Here is a 14,849-nt window from a genome sequence, read left to right on the forward strand (position 1 = left end):
TTCCAGATGACAAGGTTAACCTTTCTTATATTAATACAAATATAGTGTGGTTTCTCGATTTTTAAATACTGTTACAATGGCGAGTATTGGTTACTCTAATTACTCAGCGTTAAGAAAAATGATAACGCGGGTTTCTCGGTGTTGGACCACTCGTTTTAGCTATGGTGCAGATCGTTTTAGTTATTGTCATTGCCAAAATTATTATTACTAGTGTTGTTTAGCTCCATTGATTAATTACACCCCATCTTTATAAGGTATAAGTATAACGTACATGCTTCTTTTGTTTTTTCTACCACAGTGCAAAGTTTTGAATTTTGTCGTTGAGAGGAGCGAGGGAGAGGACAGCGATGTTGCCTAAGATCTTACTACGAAACACGTGTCACTGTTTATTATTAACTGTCCATTTCCATGCAAAGCAAAAATACAAGATTCCAACCTACCCTACATATATTTTTTGTTAAAAGTTCTTCTATTTTCTACCCTATATGTTTCAATAGTTGTTTTGGCTAATTATTACCCGATAACCACACTAGCTGTATTGTTAACTCATCATTACATCAACTTTTGATTCACGCAAAAATGTTAGCAATCGTTTGAGAAGACTCTCTAACCGAGTCTCTCTTTCAGTTTACAAACCACCTTTTTTCTATATAAACCATATTTGTTTGAAAAAATATTTTGAAAATACTTTGAGAAGTTTTTACGTCAACTGGAAACCAAACTCAGCCTAAATCGAATAGAAATTGAGCCGAATCGAACTAAATTGAACTGAGTAAAAACCAAACCTATCTAATTTCAAATTGATGATTTCAGTTTGATGATTTTATTAAAAGTGACTTATATAATCTGAAAAAAACGGAAAAAAAAAACCCAAAATCTCGACCCTATATATAAGAAACAAGAATCAAGGTGTTGAAGAAAATAGAATAGTTGTAACGAAAGGTCCCCGAAGAATAATTATGGATATCACTTTGCTTTTATTTATATAAACATGAAGATATGGTCAAGGAAAAATATGAAGATCACCCCCATAATTTAATGAAGACATTACTGGCTATATGATTAATAATTGGAAGGAAATATTTTTGTTGTAGTGTATAAGAGAAACAAAGTGTAGATGAGCTTTGACTTTGACCACATTAGAATCTTAATCACGTACTAAACGCTTCTCAATGCAAAGAAGCACATGCATCCATCCACTTAGAGCCAAACATATGCATATGTGGTTGATGTTGTACCAGCTCCTATTCTACTTCACCTATGTATATGATTTATTGTACTATCATCGTAATATATATTTTCGAAAACCCCTAACAAACTCCAGAAATATATTGAACTGTCATATCTGAGTTTATATATGATTTACCTACAAGATGTTGCTGTCAATTGGTTTGAATATAGTGCATGTCTCATACGGCGTTTAATTTTTCATTGTAACACGGATTACAAAAATGCACTTAATCCAATTTTGTACATGGAATGGAGCAAAACCGTTTAATAAAAATAGGTTGCGAATGATCCAAAATCCAAATTAGTCTCAAATGTAAAACAGCCGAAACGAATTTTGTATTAGTTGTATTGAATATATGTATTTTTCTATTATTTTCTTTTAAAAGGCACTTATAATGCTGTATCAATTTAGTTTGAGAGTTTAACTTTGCTTTCTTTATTTGTTAGTTATCAGTATATCACTTTTTGTATGTTGTTTTCACCGGTTTTAATTACTATTTTTAATCATTATGCCATTACGCACCATCTGTTATGTTGTCGCCATTTGAAGTGGTAGTGTTAACATCTAAAGATGGATAAGTCGTACATGTTTTGGTTTTTTGAGAAAGAAAGGATAAGTCGCGCCTGCTTGGGTCGTTTTATATATGTAATCAATCAATTTGAGCAAAGTGTTATTTTAAAGAAGAAATCATATGAAAAGTACATAATGTAATGTGCACCCAATAAGTTACAATACTTTCAGTGACTTTTAGACGTTTCGTAGGTTACATCATCTTAGAACAAGGACCAGAATATTCAATTTGATCCAAGTACTGTAGTCAGAGATAACATTAATTTTGTTTATGCTGCTCGTAACATGATCTTAGTCCTCCCAATATATTTCGGGTGAGATTTAGTTGGAGATAGATTTTCACAATTATTAGATATTAAAATGGAGGAGCTAGGCAATTTATAATTGACTCGATAGATAAGTTATTAGGGAACCACCAGGACCAAGTCGTATAGCCACGCTCAAGGAACACTAGCAGCTTGGTGATCAGATGGCTAGAAATGAGCGATTTTCCCCAACCAAATTTTTGATCGATCTCTGTTCAGGATCCAAGTTAGATAATACGTCGTTGATCACAAAATCTTATGTATTTTTTTTAATAAATGTTCTCAACCAAGTTTAGTGATTTTGTTTACTTACTTAGCGTTAGGAAGTCTAACAAGACATCATGTTTGTGTTGTTTTCATATATGTCTTTTTCTTATTAATTGCGGGAAATTTGTCATCAAACGAAATTATTTCCCACAATAAGTAGTTAGCTATTTTAGCAGATAATTCATACCTTTGTGTAAGTAAATACACTAAAAAGACATTATTATTTATTCGTCCTAATGTTTAAATTAATCCGAAAATATTCACACATTCCTTAGATCGGCCGGGATATTTTGCCGACGCCTCCCTCCGCTATTAGCGCGTCGTGTGTTTGTTTATTAGGTTACGTTTTTGAGGAAGAAACAAAAGACGATGGCGATGATGCAGCCGCAGACGCAACCGCAAGGCTATCACCATCCACAGACGCTGGAAGAAGTGCGAACCCTTTGGATTGGAGATTTGCAGTACTGGGTCGACGAGAATTACCTCTCTTCCTGCTTCTCCCAAACCGGCGAGGTCACTATTCAGTTTTTTTTTTTTTTTCCGTTTCTATTCACTTCTTCCTCAGCTTCTCTGCGTGTTGTGACTCTGTGTACTTCCAATTTACTGCTCTCGATTTCTCTGGGTTGTAACCGTTTGGTATCTAACTATCTAGGGTTCTTTGCCGTTTTAGGAAAAGATAAAGAAGAGAATTTGACTTTGGGGATGTTAAGTGTTTTAGCTATTTCGTGCGCTTCATTGAAAACTCTGATTCTTAGTATGAATTCGTCTTTCTCGAAAGGCTCTTCCCATGTTCGATGTTCACTGTTTATAGGTAGCTCTCAGTTCAGTAGGTAGGTAATAGTAGGTGATACATGTACTTTCATTTGTTAATTTCTTACCTCCTTTTGGACTCCACAATAGGCTTTCCTGCAAGTAAGAATTGTTGTTATAAAGTCTAGGGGAGATCCTTTTTTTGGTCTCTAATTTATATCTTTAGTGTTTAAGCTCTTAAGTTCAGATGTTATATGATCCTTGTTATAGTTTAGTTAGTGTGTAAGCATATTTTAGTTAACATTACAATGATATATGTATGTGCAGCTCGTTTCTGTCAAGGTAATACGTAACAAGATCACAGGCCAGCCAGAAGGGTATGGTTTTATAGAGTTTGTATCTCACGCAGCCGCTGAGAGAACGCTTCAGACTTACAATGGGACGCAGATGCCTGGAACGGAGATACCTTTCCGCTTAAATTGGGCTTCTTTTGGCTCAGGCCAGAAAGTAGATGCTGGACCCGATCATTCTATCTTTGTTGGAGACTTAGCACCAGATGTCACAGATTATCTCCTTCAAGAGACATTCCGTGTTCACTATTCTTCTGTTAGAGGTGCCAAGGTTGTTACTGATCCAAGTACTGGACGATCAAAAGGTTATGGTTTTGTAAAGTTTGCTGAGGAAAGTGAAAGGAACCGGGCCATGGCTGAAATGAATGGTTTGTATTGCTCAACAAGGCCTATGCGTATCAGCGCAGCAACGCCTAAAAAAAACGTCGGTGTGCAGCAACAATATGTCACCAAAGGTATGAGAACAAAACTCAGGATTTGAATTATCTTAATCGAATCTTGTTTAGTTCAGCTGTTTGGTATCATTTGCCTAATTGGGACGTCTTCTCTAGCTGTTTACCCAGTTCCAGTTCCAGTCCCATCTGCAGTTGCTGCACCAGTCGCAGCGTACGTTGCTCAACCAGCACAGGTGCTCGCACCTGAAAATGACATCACCTGTACAACGGTAAGTTTTGTCTGAGCTTGAGCTTTCATCTCGAAATTCTCTTTGCTTGTCGTCTTCATGCGTTGGTTTTGGTGTACAGATTTCAATTTCCAATTTGGACCCAAATGTTACAGAGGAAGAGCTGAAGAAAGCATTCTCGCAATTTGGAGAGATTATTTATGTCAAAATACCTGCAACAAAGGGATACGGTTTTGTTCAATTCAAAACCAGGTAAACCATCCAGTAAAACTCAGAATTCACTTCACTTGTGATTGCTCCCATGTATTGGTTTGTCATTTATGTTTATTTCTAGATCTGCTCACCAATTTTGACTTCTGCCCAATGCTCACCGCAGGCCTTCTGCAGAAGAAGCCATTCAGAAAATGCAGGGGCAAGTGATTGGTCAACAAGCAGTTCGAATCTCTTGGAGTAAAAATCCAGGACAGGTGAAATTTTTTTGTCGTAGCCTAGACTGATGTGATGTAGAGCCTTACTTTACTCGCTTGTTCACTGAATGTCGTTGATGATTTTTGGTATTTGTTCTAGGATGGTTACGTAACACAAGCAGATCCGAGTCAGTGGGGTGGGTACTATGGTTATGGACAAGGCTATGATGCATATGCTTATGGGACAACTCAAGACCCATCCTTGTACGCATATGGTGGATATGGCTATCCCCAGTATCCGCAACAGGTATAGAAATAAACTTAAAAAGCTTTTGCAATATGTGGATACTTTTTTTTTTTCATTGTCGGCAATTTTTCAGGGAGAAGCTACACAAGATATTACAAACTCTGGAGTTGCAGGGGCAGAGCAAGAGTTATATGATCCGATGGCCACTCCTGATGTAGACAAGTATACTTTCTTTCACATTCCTACGTTGGTTGGTGATTAGTTGAATGTCCCAATTGATTGTTCCTTTTGCACTTGTAGGTTAAATGCCAGTTACCTTTCGGTTCATGCAAATGGCTTATTAGGACGGTCACTGTGGCAGCGTACCACAGTGCTCACATCACAAGTGGGCAAATGATCGTGAAGAGAAGAATAGAATGGTTTATGCGTTGAGATGTTTAGTGTGTCCATTTCACTTTCTCGCATTACAAGTCACTGCTCTTTGTTTGATTGTTCTGTTAGGACATAGTGACAATGCTAAATCATGAATTTTTCCAGCTTTCTGGAAATTATGACTATTCTTTCTCTGTTTGCTTCATAGAAAAATAAGTCTGAAAAAAGAAGACTTCATGATGCCTTTTATGATCTGCTCAGCCGTTATTAACAAACATCACTGTAATGCACAATTTTAAACTGAAAAAGAATTTGATACATTGAGAAACCTCTTTGACACTTTAATTCAGTAGTAGACAAGCATAAAATACTTACGAACATGAAACATACTTTCCCTAATCCCATACTTATCTCTCTTGGTGATCTTCTTCTCAATCATGAGCAACCCAAGCCTACTTTAGAATAACTTTTCCTTCTCCTTGATTCTCTTATGTGCTTCTGACTTGTCTCTCCCAGATGGGTCATTTGAATGACAGTTCACGCCTCTTCTTAGGGTTAGGATCTGGGTTTCCTTTTCTCATCATTGCCACAAATTCCTCGTAGTTTATCCGCCCATCCTACATCAATGAAATAGTTGTTTTTTTTTAGGATGTTTGTATGTGCTAATTAAGGAAGGAAATGTGAAAGTGAAAGGCACTTACATTGTCTCCATCAACCTCAGAAATGATTTCCTTAATGTCTCTGCCATCATTCATGCCAAACTCCCTCAGGGCTTGCTCCAGCTCTTCCATTGTGATATATCTGCAAACCGAGACATAGCATCATTTGTTTTTGGTTTCAACTAAATTTTAGTATATCATAAAAAAAAACTGTTATATATGTGCTAATTTACATACCCACTGTTGTCTTTGTCAAAGTGTTGGAATGCTGAGTAGAGATGCTCTTCTCTGTCGAGTCTGTTGATGTGCATTGTTGCTGCTATAAACTCCCCATAGTCTATTGTACCATTACCATCCGCATCAGCCTAATAGAAAACAGAAAAAACAAAGCACTTATTTTGCCATCTTTAATAAATAGATGGCAATTATAGCATAGCACACAAACACAAAACAAAGACTTACTGCTTCCATTAATTGCTGGACTTCGTATTCAGATAACCTTGTACCTTGCTTGGCAAGTCCTTGTCTTAGTTCCTCAAGAGTTATTGTTCCGCTGTTATCAGTGTCCATTCCTTTGAACATCTCCTTTAACCCCATGATTTCTTCCTCTGATAAGCACCCGGCTATCACCTGTTTGTTCGTTTTGACGAGGCCAGTGAGTCATATTTGTCACATGTATTATGCTTTTGAGAAAGATATTAAATTTTACCCGTAAAGCAACTTTCTTGAAGTTGTTCATTGCTTTGAATTGCTTGAGCCTTGACATCACTGCATTGTCAAGAGGAACATCTGGTGCTTCTCCATCCTCCTTGATCCATGGATGGTCTTTACAAAAAGACAAATATGTTAAAAAAAAATAATTTCAATGATAATATAGGAGCTTCTTAATTAATTACTCTTTGAAATAGGAGTTTGCTTACTGAGAACTTGAGCAGCGGTTAATCTTTGTTTTGGATCAGAGTTAAGCATCTTCCTGACGAGATCCTTTGCCTGGTGTGAAATGGCTGGCCATGGATCACTTGAAAAATCAACCTGTCCACTTAGGATGGCATTGAAAATCCCATTCTCCGACTCTGAAAAATCAACATGAATGATATATAGACCCTTTTATCTATGTCTTTGTTTTGAAAGATAGAAAGATAGGAGAAAAGAATCAGAAATCTTTTAATTACCAGCCCAAAAAGGTGGAACACCACACAAGAGGATATACAACATGACACCAACGCTCCAAATATCAGCCTCTGGTCCATACTTCCTCCTCAAAACCTCTGGTGCAATGTAATAAGCACTTCCCACAATATCTTTGAACACCTCTCCTGGCTTGTAGAACACGGATAACCCAAAATCTGTTGCCTTGAGAGGAGAGTTCTCATCCTTGTTAAGCAACAGAAAGTTCTCAGGCTTCAAGTCCCTGTGAATAACCCCCATGGAATGGCAAGTATGCACTATCTGAACAATCGTCCTTAGCAACGAAGCAGCGGCTCTCTCCGAGTAATGACCTTTTGCAATGATCCTATCGAACAACTCTCCTCCCGCACAAAGCTCCATAACCAGATGCACTGAATGCTTGTCCTCGTATGCTCCTTTAAGCTCCACAATGTTTGGTTGACCCGTCAAGTGATGCATTATCTGCACCTCTCTTCTCACATCTTCAATGTCTTCTTTGTTCACCAGCTTCCTTTTTGCAATGGTCTTGCAAGCGAATTGTAGCCCCGTGGCCTTTTGCGTGCAGAGATGAGTCACGCCAAACTGTCCACGACCAAGCTCCTTGCCCAATGAATATGAGCTCTTTACATCTTCCATTGGTCGGCCTAAGACAGGTCCTATTGGCCCTTGTTTTGTTGCAGGAGGAGGAGATGCTGGTGGGTGTCTCGAAGCTCTCACAGAGGCTTCCACGCCACCACCAGCACCGCCGCCACCTCCGGCCGCATTAGCCGGCGTGGGGTCGTCTTTTTTATTCCTTGAATCTCGTCCATGAGAGCAACAATTTCCCATTGTTGCATAAAGGGGAGAGGAAGTAAGCTCTCAAAACCAAGAAGAGAAATATAATTAAAGGTCCTTTTTTTTTGTTTTTCTTCTTCCTTCCTCTGTCTATTCGTTTAGGTTTTTGGTTTCTTCTTGAACAAGAAATTGGCTATGAATAGTATTTTTCTGTTTTTGCAAGCCTTTTTCATTTTAGCTGGCCTTCAGTTTTCAAAACGATAATGGGGTTTGCTGATAGGGAGGGACTTTAGGAACCAGAAGCCTGTCTGTATATTGTTATTTAAAGCAAATATTAAGTATTTATTTTAGGATTTTGTATAAAAGGCTGAGAGCATTTCTTGGAGAATTTCGGAGGTTGCTTGTAGTATATTGATATATTCTAATGTCTAAAATGAACCTTATATTATTATTGTTAAATTATTCCCCGAATACGATTTGCAATTATTTGGATTAGGATATAAGAATAGAAGAAAAAAGGGAGCAAATTCTAGGATAATCTGATGGGGGCAGTTTCAGTAAGTAGGAATTGATGGGTCAACCTTGCGAGAATAGGCTTGTATTCCACCAGCTACATTGTACACACTCTTGAAGCCCTGAGGAACAAGACAATAATCCATTAAACACATCAGGATGTCAATAAAAAGAAAAACAAACTAATACGAGGAGCAAAAAAGCTTTGTACCTGCGACTGCAGCCAGTTCGCAACCTGCAACGACCTGCCACCAACCTTACACTGTATGGGAAACAAAGGCCGCGACTCAGAGAACTCACAAAAATTCATTTCGACATCAGATGTTTCTTGATGGGTATTTAAGAATTGAGCCACTGAACTTCTTCAAAGCTAATCATATGTATTAGCAGATGAGACTGAACATACCAAGACGAATGTATCCTTCTCAGGGTTCAGCTTTGAAGTGATGTCTGGTGCCCAGGTTCCGAATTGGCGGAGCGGGAACACTTGGAATCCTGGCAAGGATGCCTTGGCTCTGGTAAAAGTAATGAAACAAAATAGAAAAGACAATGTGAAACAACTATGGATACTTTGTCCTTCTTCTAAAATCAATGTGTGCGAGGTACACATGTATCTATATGGCAGAACCATCAACCTCCGCAAGATGCACATGAATCATGGTGTTGCGAAAATGTTTAGAGAGTATGAAGCTAATCCACTAGGAGAAGGAAAATGTATGTCAGGATGAGAGATGAAAGGAGCTTACATCTCGTCAGGTTCTCTGACATCAATTAACTGAGCCTCTTCCATGAAAACTGGATCTAGCATTTTGGAATGCAGCTCCTCAACCTGAATATCTTTCACAGGTTCCCTGTCAATATAAAATTTTCCGCTAAGACAATTTACAATAGTCGATACAAAACGTCGCTAACGGAGGATGGTTTTCAGAAGAACTACCTCTCAGATAAAACTTGCAGTAAGTGCCAGCCAAATTGGGTTTTACACCTCACCACATGATTCAGCTCTGCTCCAAATGCTGCTTCCTCAAACTCTGGCACCTGAAAACAATTATAAGTGCTCTATTATTCTCTAATTGCAGCAGGAATTTGCCAAAGTTATTCATGGGAAAGTCCAACCATCGTGGAATTACTTCTATGATCGGTTACTTTCTACTACTTCCATTTGAACATGAATGTCAATGCTAAAAGGTAATTAACCAGCCAGGAATTGTTAAACCACCCTATTGCTTGTGTAATAACGAGGGTAGGACAGCAAGGTTCATATAGATTTGAAAGTGTCAATGCAAAACCAATACCAATCTCATAACCAAAAGAAATGGCTAAAATTATAGAAAAGAGAGCGTACCATTTGACCCAATTTGACCCATCCAAGTATACCACCCTCCTTTTTGGATGGACAAATCGAGTACTCAGCTGCAAGATCACTCATATCCTCACCTTCACAACAAAGAGTTACTTGAAATTCAGGACACACCCTTAATCTTCTGACACAAACAAAATAAGGTGACAGTCACACAACTAATGAGAAATTCATCTATGTATCAGTACAATATTTTTCCACAATTATTTTTATCCCAGTTAACAAACTGACCAAGCCCCAATATCTTACAGGATTATGTAACTAATGTTGAAATAAAAGCTTAGTCTCATCAGAACGTAAATATCAAAAGGGTGAAAAGGGATTTAACGAATCAGACCATCCAAGATTTTCTTTTGGAGTTCAGCAAAGAGTTCAGAATCACCCTCCTTAACAAGCAAATGCTGCACCAGAATCTCCCTACTTGCACTACTCGCACTACTCTCGCTGCTAAATGAAGCTGGAAAAACAAAAGACACACAAACAGAGATAATTAGAAATCAACGAACGAAATTATCAAGAATACAGGTATATGAGTATATCAGTTCAAAAAAGAGAGGGTAATCCCACTTATTCCCACATGAATTTTGTTGAAAATCAGATAAGAGGTAAAGATTTTGTTCCGATTAGAAATTCGAGAAGAAGAAGCTCGCAATTAAATATTTTATACAGCAAGTAAAGGGTAAACAGTTGATATTTACCTCTCGCTTTGAGAGCCGAGAAACCAGAGAGCATAATCGGGCACGGAGAAGGAATGCGTGGTCGGAATGAAGAGATGCGTCCGCCGAGAAATGAACGAGAAAACGTCGAGAACCAGCGGAGATGGGGAGGAGAGGCCAAAGCGAGAGCCGGAGCAACGGAGAGTCTCAAAGCGGCGGAGAAAGACGCCGCCGCCGCTGGAGATGAAGCCGACGAAAGATTTCCGGTCAGTCTAAACATTTTGGGTCTCGTTGAGTTCAAGTGTGGGAAAGTCGGAGAGGTTACCCACTTAAGAGTGTAAATGTGGGCCCATAATTCTGATCCACAATTTCTGATTACAGCTTTTGCTAATGCGATTCCGCGGGTTTTTTTTGACCAATTAGAAAAAAATTGTGGAATAATGGTAAATTAGTTTGATAAAATACAAATTTACATTTTGGCCTAAGGAAGCTGGTGAAACTTTGATCACGAATATTATATGCTCATGATCCAAAACATCTTGGGCAAACATCTTTCAGAAAGATGCAATCGTAGCTCCGCAATGTCAAAACATCTATGGTAAAATGTAAACGCATTATGCTCTTATATGCTCAAAATCCAAATGCTTTATAACACTCAACCTAGTGTTACTATGAAAGAAAACGATCCGCAAACACTTTATATATGCATAGAATTGCTAAAACCAATGTACAATCAATGAGCTAAGGGATTCCTCAATGACACAAAAATGGCAAATGCTACAATGAGAAGAGAGAAAGGACAAACAAACAAACAAACAAGATTACAAAAACGAATCTCGTGCCGGTTAGGTGGATGGGGGAGAAGGGATAACCGAATCGGAAGAGTGAGAAGGAGTCCAAGCATATAGAAGCATGCCGAGTACAAGGATCACTGTGCCTGCCACGAACCCCGTCGGAAGTGAAGATGCCACCCCGAGGTACGGCAAGGGAAGCGTGAACAAGTAGACGGCTATGGGCACTGCACAGCCAAAGCCAAACAAGGTTCCTTATGCTAGTTAGTTTCTTCATACAACATGATTTTATACATTTGTATGGTTTATCAAATCTTATGATCGCTTGCTTCTGCATATTATCAACACTAGAGCTATGTGATTACGGAATGATTATGTAATTACCAATCATATGATTTGTCAATATGTATGGAAAAAAAACTCCGAGAAGCCATCTAATGGGTTTAAATCTCAGAGTGATCATGGGATATCATCAGCAATTACTAATTAGCTAAAGAAGTAGATTATTATGAAACTATGGCAAGGCTATAACAAGGCGAAGTTTGTACCAGAAACGGTGGATGCCAGAGACGACAAAACAGCAGATGAGATTTTAATTAGGCGTAGAAGGGAGATGTTGTAAGCCATGTTCATCATGACAAACATTATAGGAAGAAGGGGAGCCCCTTCGCATCCTGTGTCAAAACCAAACCGAGCGTGTTGAATACTTTACACAGAGGACACAAACCAAGGAGATACTGGAGCACAAAGCGTAGCATCAACTGACCTATTGTTCTAGTACCAATGTTCAAAAAGCAAGCACCCCCGTCTCTGAGATAGCTCGGTAGTTGGTTAAACGGTATGCCCCAGAGTTTTGAAAGAAAAGGAAGAAGCAATGCTATGCATATGACCTGGGTTGACCACAGAAACAGGCACATTAGCTAGCAAATAGATAGCATATGATCTGATACCAAAAACAAGGAGCTACACAAAGAATACCTACTTGGAAAGCTGAACCATATGAGTTTACAACAAACAGATCAAGTGAAGCACCCTGTAATAATAAGAACAGATTTCTTTCAGAATTCAAAATCGCAAATGTTGCTAAAGTTTCTCGGTGGCATGATTACCTTCAACCGCTTTTTGCTATCTAGAAAGATGACTTCCTACAAGAATATGAAATTTACTGTTAAAGAGAAGAGCCCAAAATCTTGTAGTTGGCGATATAACTAGCAATGATTGACAAACCTTCATTACTGTGTCTGCACCTTGAAGCATAAAAGATAATACCATAAGAAGACTCCAAAATATTCCTGCATCTTTAAATGAATGAGTGGCACCCGATCCACTGAACATGGAAGAGAAAATAGTATGTAAACGCAATATGGATGAAATATGTTGTACTGGTTACATTGAGTCCTTTGACAAGTATAACAAAAATGAAAGGAGACAAAGAAACCAAGTCACTTTAATATTAAGCAAGTTAAACGAGCTGGCTAACCTTGCCACACTGACGATTACACCAAATGCTACAAGAATACACCCGAATATTTGATTTATTCTATATCTCCTCCCGAGAAAAATAATGGAGAAGAGAATTTGCCAAATAAGAAATGTCTGCAAAGAAATAAATGACTATAGTTAATTCTGAAACATTTCTCAGACAACAACCATGCTTTTTACCAGCTAGCTAGCAATTCACAGAATTTGAGGGACGGGTTTGCAGCTTTTGACACACTAGAACGAAAATCAGGAAATTGATGTTGTAATTTGATCTTATGGAAGATAGAATGTATAGTAATGTTTTAAGCTTGTAAGTTGTAACCTGAGACAAAACTGTAGTAGATGGTCCAGAAAGATTTGCTGAGTCAAGAAAAACAACGGTAAGTAAGATAAACCGGAGTTTGAGGGTTCATTTTCATGCATCTATAGTGTTAACATGTGATTTCATCGAACAAATGAAAGTATACATCTACTGAAACTGCAGTAGAAAACGGAAAGGGAAAGTTAGGGTAGCACAAATGAAAAGATACCTGCGGCTGCCATCCCAGAAGCTAGGGCAAGAGACTCCAAAATGCCAACAATCAAAAAAGGAATTTTTGGAACTGACAGCATCTCCTTAGTAACAATTCCAGCTCGGTATCTAAAATACAAAATAGAATAGTATACAGCTACATACCTGCAAGAAGTATAGCATGAGAATTTTTGTTTTTTTTGTACTATAGTGGGTGGTACAAAACAAGATACACTACATCCAGGAAATGAGTATGTGAATAGTATTATGGGTTTGTTCACATTGAATAAGTAAAACAACGAGAAGAGCTTATCTCTAAAAGGGTAACCAAGCTGTGAAATAGCACATTACACAGCTCAAAATCACATTATTACTATGGACTATGATTTGGATCCATCCAGCACAAACAACCATATATATGTTCTTTAAAATTTACACACTACACCAAATTTGACTCACATAAGCACATTTCAGAGTGTACATCTCACTCACATACTGCTAATAAATAAACCGGTGAACCAACAATGTAACAGATTTTATGTTCTCGTTAATAGTAGACATTTTAAACTCTGATAGCAAGGCAACCAACATACAGAACTTGCACACAGTAGCCCATATGCAAAAGAGAGTGAGACACGTGCCAAAAACAAAAACAAAGTGATTGACACGTGGTAAATTAAATTCAGATAGGGGCAAATATTCTGACACGATCCACAGAGGATATAATTAGTATTAATTTCGTTCAATAAGTCATTAACTCACTGTAGATCCAACAAGAACGCCATTAACTCGCTATTAAAACAAATATCGGAAAGTAGGTGACCGAGAGAAACTCGCACGTGAGAAAAAGTTAATATGCGCATAAAAATATGTTTGGTGAACATTAAAGTAGAAGTATCTAAACAGAACGAAGTCGCCAACTATGACCCGGTTTCTTAATGAGAATCTTCTGAAAACTCCATTTTGCATACGAATGAATATTTCGGCTTTGCACTTTCCAAACATACGACATATGATACCAACTTTCCCACATCGAACAATTTTGGAATCGTCTTTCATAATTAAAGATACCATTCCATGATTTATCAATGAATATTTAGTATGCTAGATCACCAATTAGAGAAGCAGAGTGTGTGTGTGTGGAGAATATAAAGCGAAATCGTGATCGTATCAACTCATTTCACAACAAAAATCTGAAATCTAACTTAAACTTTTTCATCGAACGCGAAATTGTTTTAGTTTGACAAAAGCAAACTCACAGACTAATTATAAGCATTTCAGATAGAGAGAAGATGGTTACCCGAAGGTAGAGAGCTGGGCGAGGAAGAAGGGATAGTGCTTGAGAGGAATAAGGGCCAGCTTATACATTACGCGGTTCCCGACGCCCAGCGCCGCCGTGACCGCCGCTGCAATAACTATCTCAATCGTCCTGTCATGTTTTCCGGCGACCACGTGAGCGTCGGTTATGCCACCAATCGCGTCTGACTTCCTCTTGATGTCTTCGGCATCGTCAGATCTGTCCCAGGACTTCGCCGGGGGAACCGCATCGATTAACCAGAGCTTGGACCTTCGAGAGGACCGGAGGATGATAGGCGGTACACCGTTTATTTGATTTCGATAGATTAGGGAGATGGATTGAGCTGGGTTCGCATTACGCGATTCGATTGAGCTCATCGACGCCGTCATACCGGCGATTAACCGGCCGGAGCTCGTTGCCATGGTTGTACAGGTTCGATCGAGATTAACACCAGTAAAATGAGAGAGAGAGGGAATATGAGAGGAGTCGGAGGTGTAATTGTATCGACTGACATCGCA

General features: G+C 38.5%; 4 protein-coding genes across 5 annotated transcripts; 1 reads left to right on the forward strand and 3 right to left on the reverse strand.

Moving 5' to 3' along the window:
• Window positions 1-2,600: 2,600 nt before the first annotated feature.
• LOC18018560 (polyadenylate-binding protein RBP47B') lies at window positions 2,601-5,368 on the forward strand. 2 transcript variants are annotated; one of them, XM_006400429.2, is made up of 8 exons: window positions 2,601-2,886; window positions 3,451-3,928; window positions 4,025-4,137; window positions 4,217-4,347; window positions 4,472-4,562; window positions 4,663-4,809; window positions 4,883-4,971; window positions 5,050-5,368. In XM_006400429.2, exons 1-8 carry the CDS (start codon window positions 2,743-2,745, stop codon window positions 5,144-5,146), a joined length of 1,290 nt encoding a protein of 429 aa, XP_006400492.1. In that variant the 5' UTR covers window positions 2,601-2,742; the 3' UTR covers window positions 5,147-5,368. The 2 variants fall into 2 exon arrangements, with proteins under 2 accessions (XP_006400492.1, XP_024011455.1); XM_024155687.1 differs by having other exon boundaries at window positions 4,037-4,137.
• Window positions 5,369-5,431: 63 nt separating this feature from the next.
• Window positions 5,432-7,837, reverse strand: LOC18019438 (calcium-dependent protein kinase 34). The gene is made up of 7 exons (XM_006400428.2): window positions 6,953-7,837; window positions 6,701-6,853; window positions 6,490-6,605; window positions 6,243-6,410; window positions 6,018-6,145; window positions 5,823-5,922; window positions 5,432-5,738 (listed from the first exon to the last, which is right to left on the reverse strand). The coding sequence occupies exons 1-7, from the start codon at window positions 7,773-7,775 to the stop codon at window positions 5,643-5,645; spliced, it is 1,584 nt and encodes a 527-aa protein (XP_006400491.1). The 5' UTR covers window positions 7,776-7,837; the 3' UTR covers window positions 5,432-5,642.
• A 309-nt stretch (window positions 7,838-8,146) lies between these two features.
• Window positions 8,147-10,553, reverse strand: LOC18019437 (rhodanese-like/PpiC domain-containing protein 12, chloroplastic). Its single transcript, XM_006400430.2, has 8 exons — window positions 10,293-10,553; window positions 9,932-10,051; window positions 9,580-9,671; window positions 9,172-9,272; window positions 8,981-9,085; window positions 8,641-8,749; window positions 8,446-8,496; window positions 8,147-8,356 (listed from the first exon to the last, which is right to left on the reverse strand). The coding sequence occupies exons 1-8, from the start codon at window positions 10,528-10,530 to the stop codon at window positions 8,276-8,278; spliced, it is 897 nt and encodes a 298-aa protein (XP_006400493.1). The 5' UTR covers window positions 10,531-10,553; the 3' UTR covers window positions 8,147-8,275.
• Window positions 10,554-10,934: 381 nt separating this feature from the next.
• LOC18019439 (protein CLT1, chloroplastic) lies at window positions 10,935-14,753 on the reverse strand. The gene is made up of 10 exons (XM_006400431.2): window positions 14,335-14,753; window positions 13,054-13,199; window positions 12,846-12,883; window positions 12,522-12,637; window positions 12,269-12,368; window positions 12,151-12,186; window positions 12,024-12,074; window positions 11,808-11,931; window positions 11,590-11,715; window positions 10,935-11,268 (listed from the first exon to the last, which is right to left on the reverse strand). The coding sequence occupies exons 1-10, from the start codon at window positions 14,751-14,753 to the stop codon at window positions 11,096-11,098; spliced, it is 1,329 nt and encodes a 442-aa protein (XP_006400494.1). The 3' UTR covers window positions 10,935-11,095.
• Between the last annotated feature and the right edge of the window lie 96 nt (window positions 14,754-14,849).

The sequence above is a fragment of the Eutrema salsugineum genome, unplaced genomic scaffold (genome assembly GCF_000478725.1).
Source record: "Eutrema salsugineum unplaced genomic scaffold, Eutsalg1_0 scaffold_2, whole genome shotgun sequence".
NCBI classification, from domain to species: domain Eukaryota; kingdom Viridiplantae; phylum Streptophyta; class Magnoliopsida; order Brassicales; family Brassicaceae; genus Eutrema; species Eutrema salsugineum.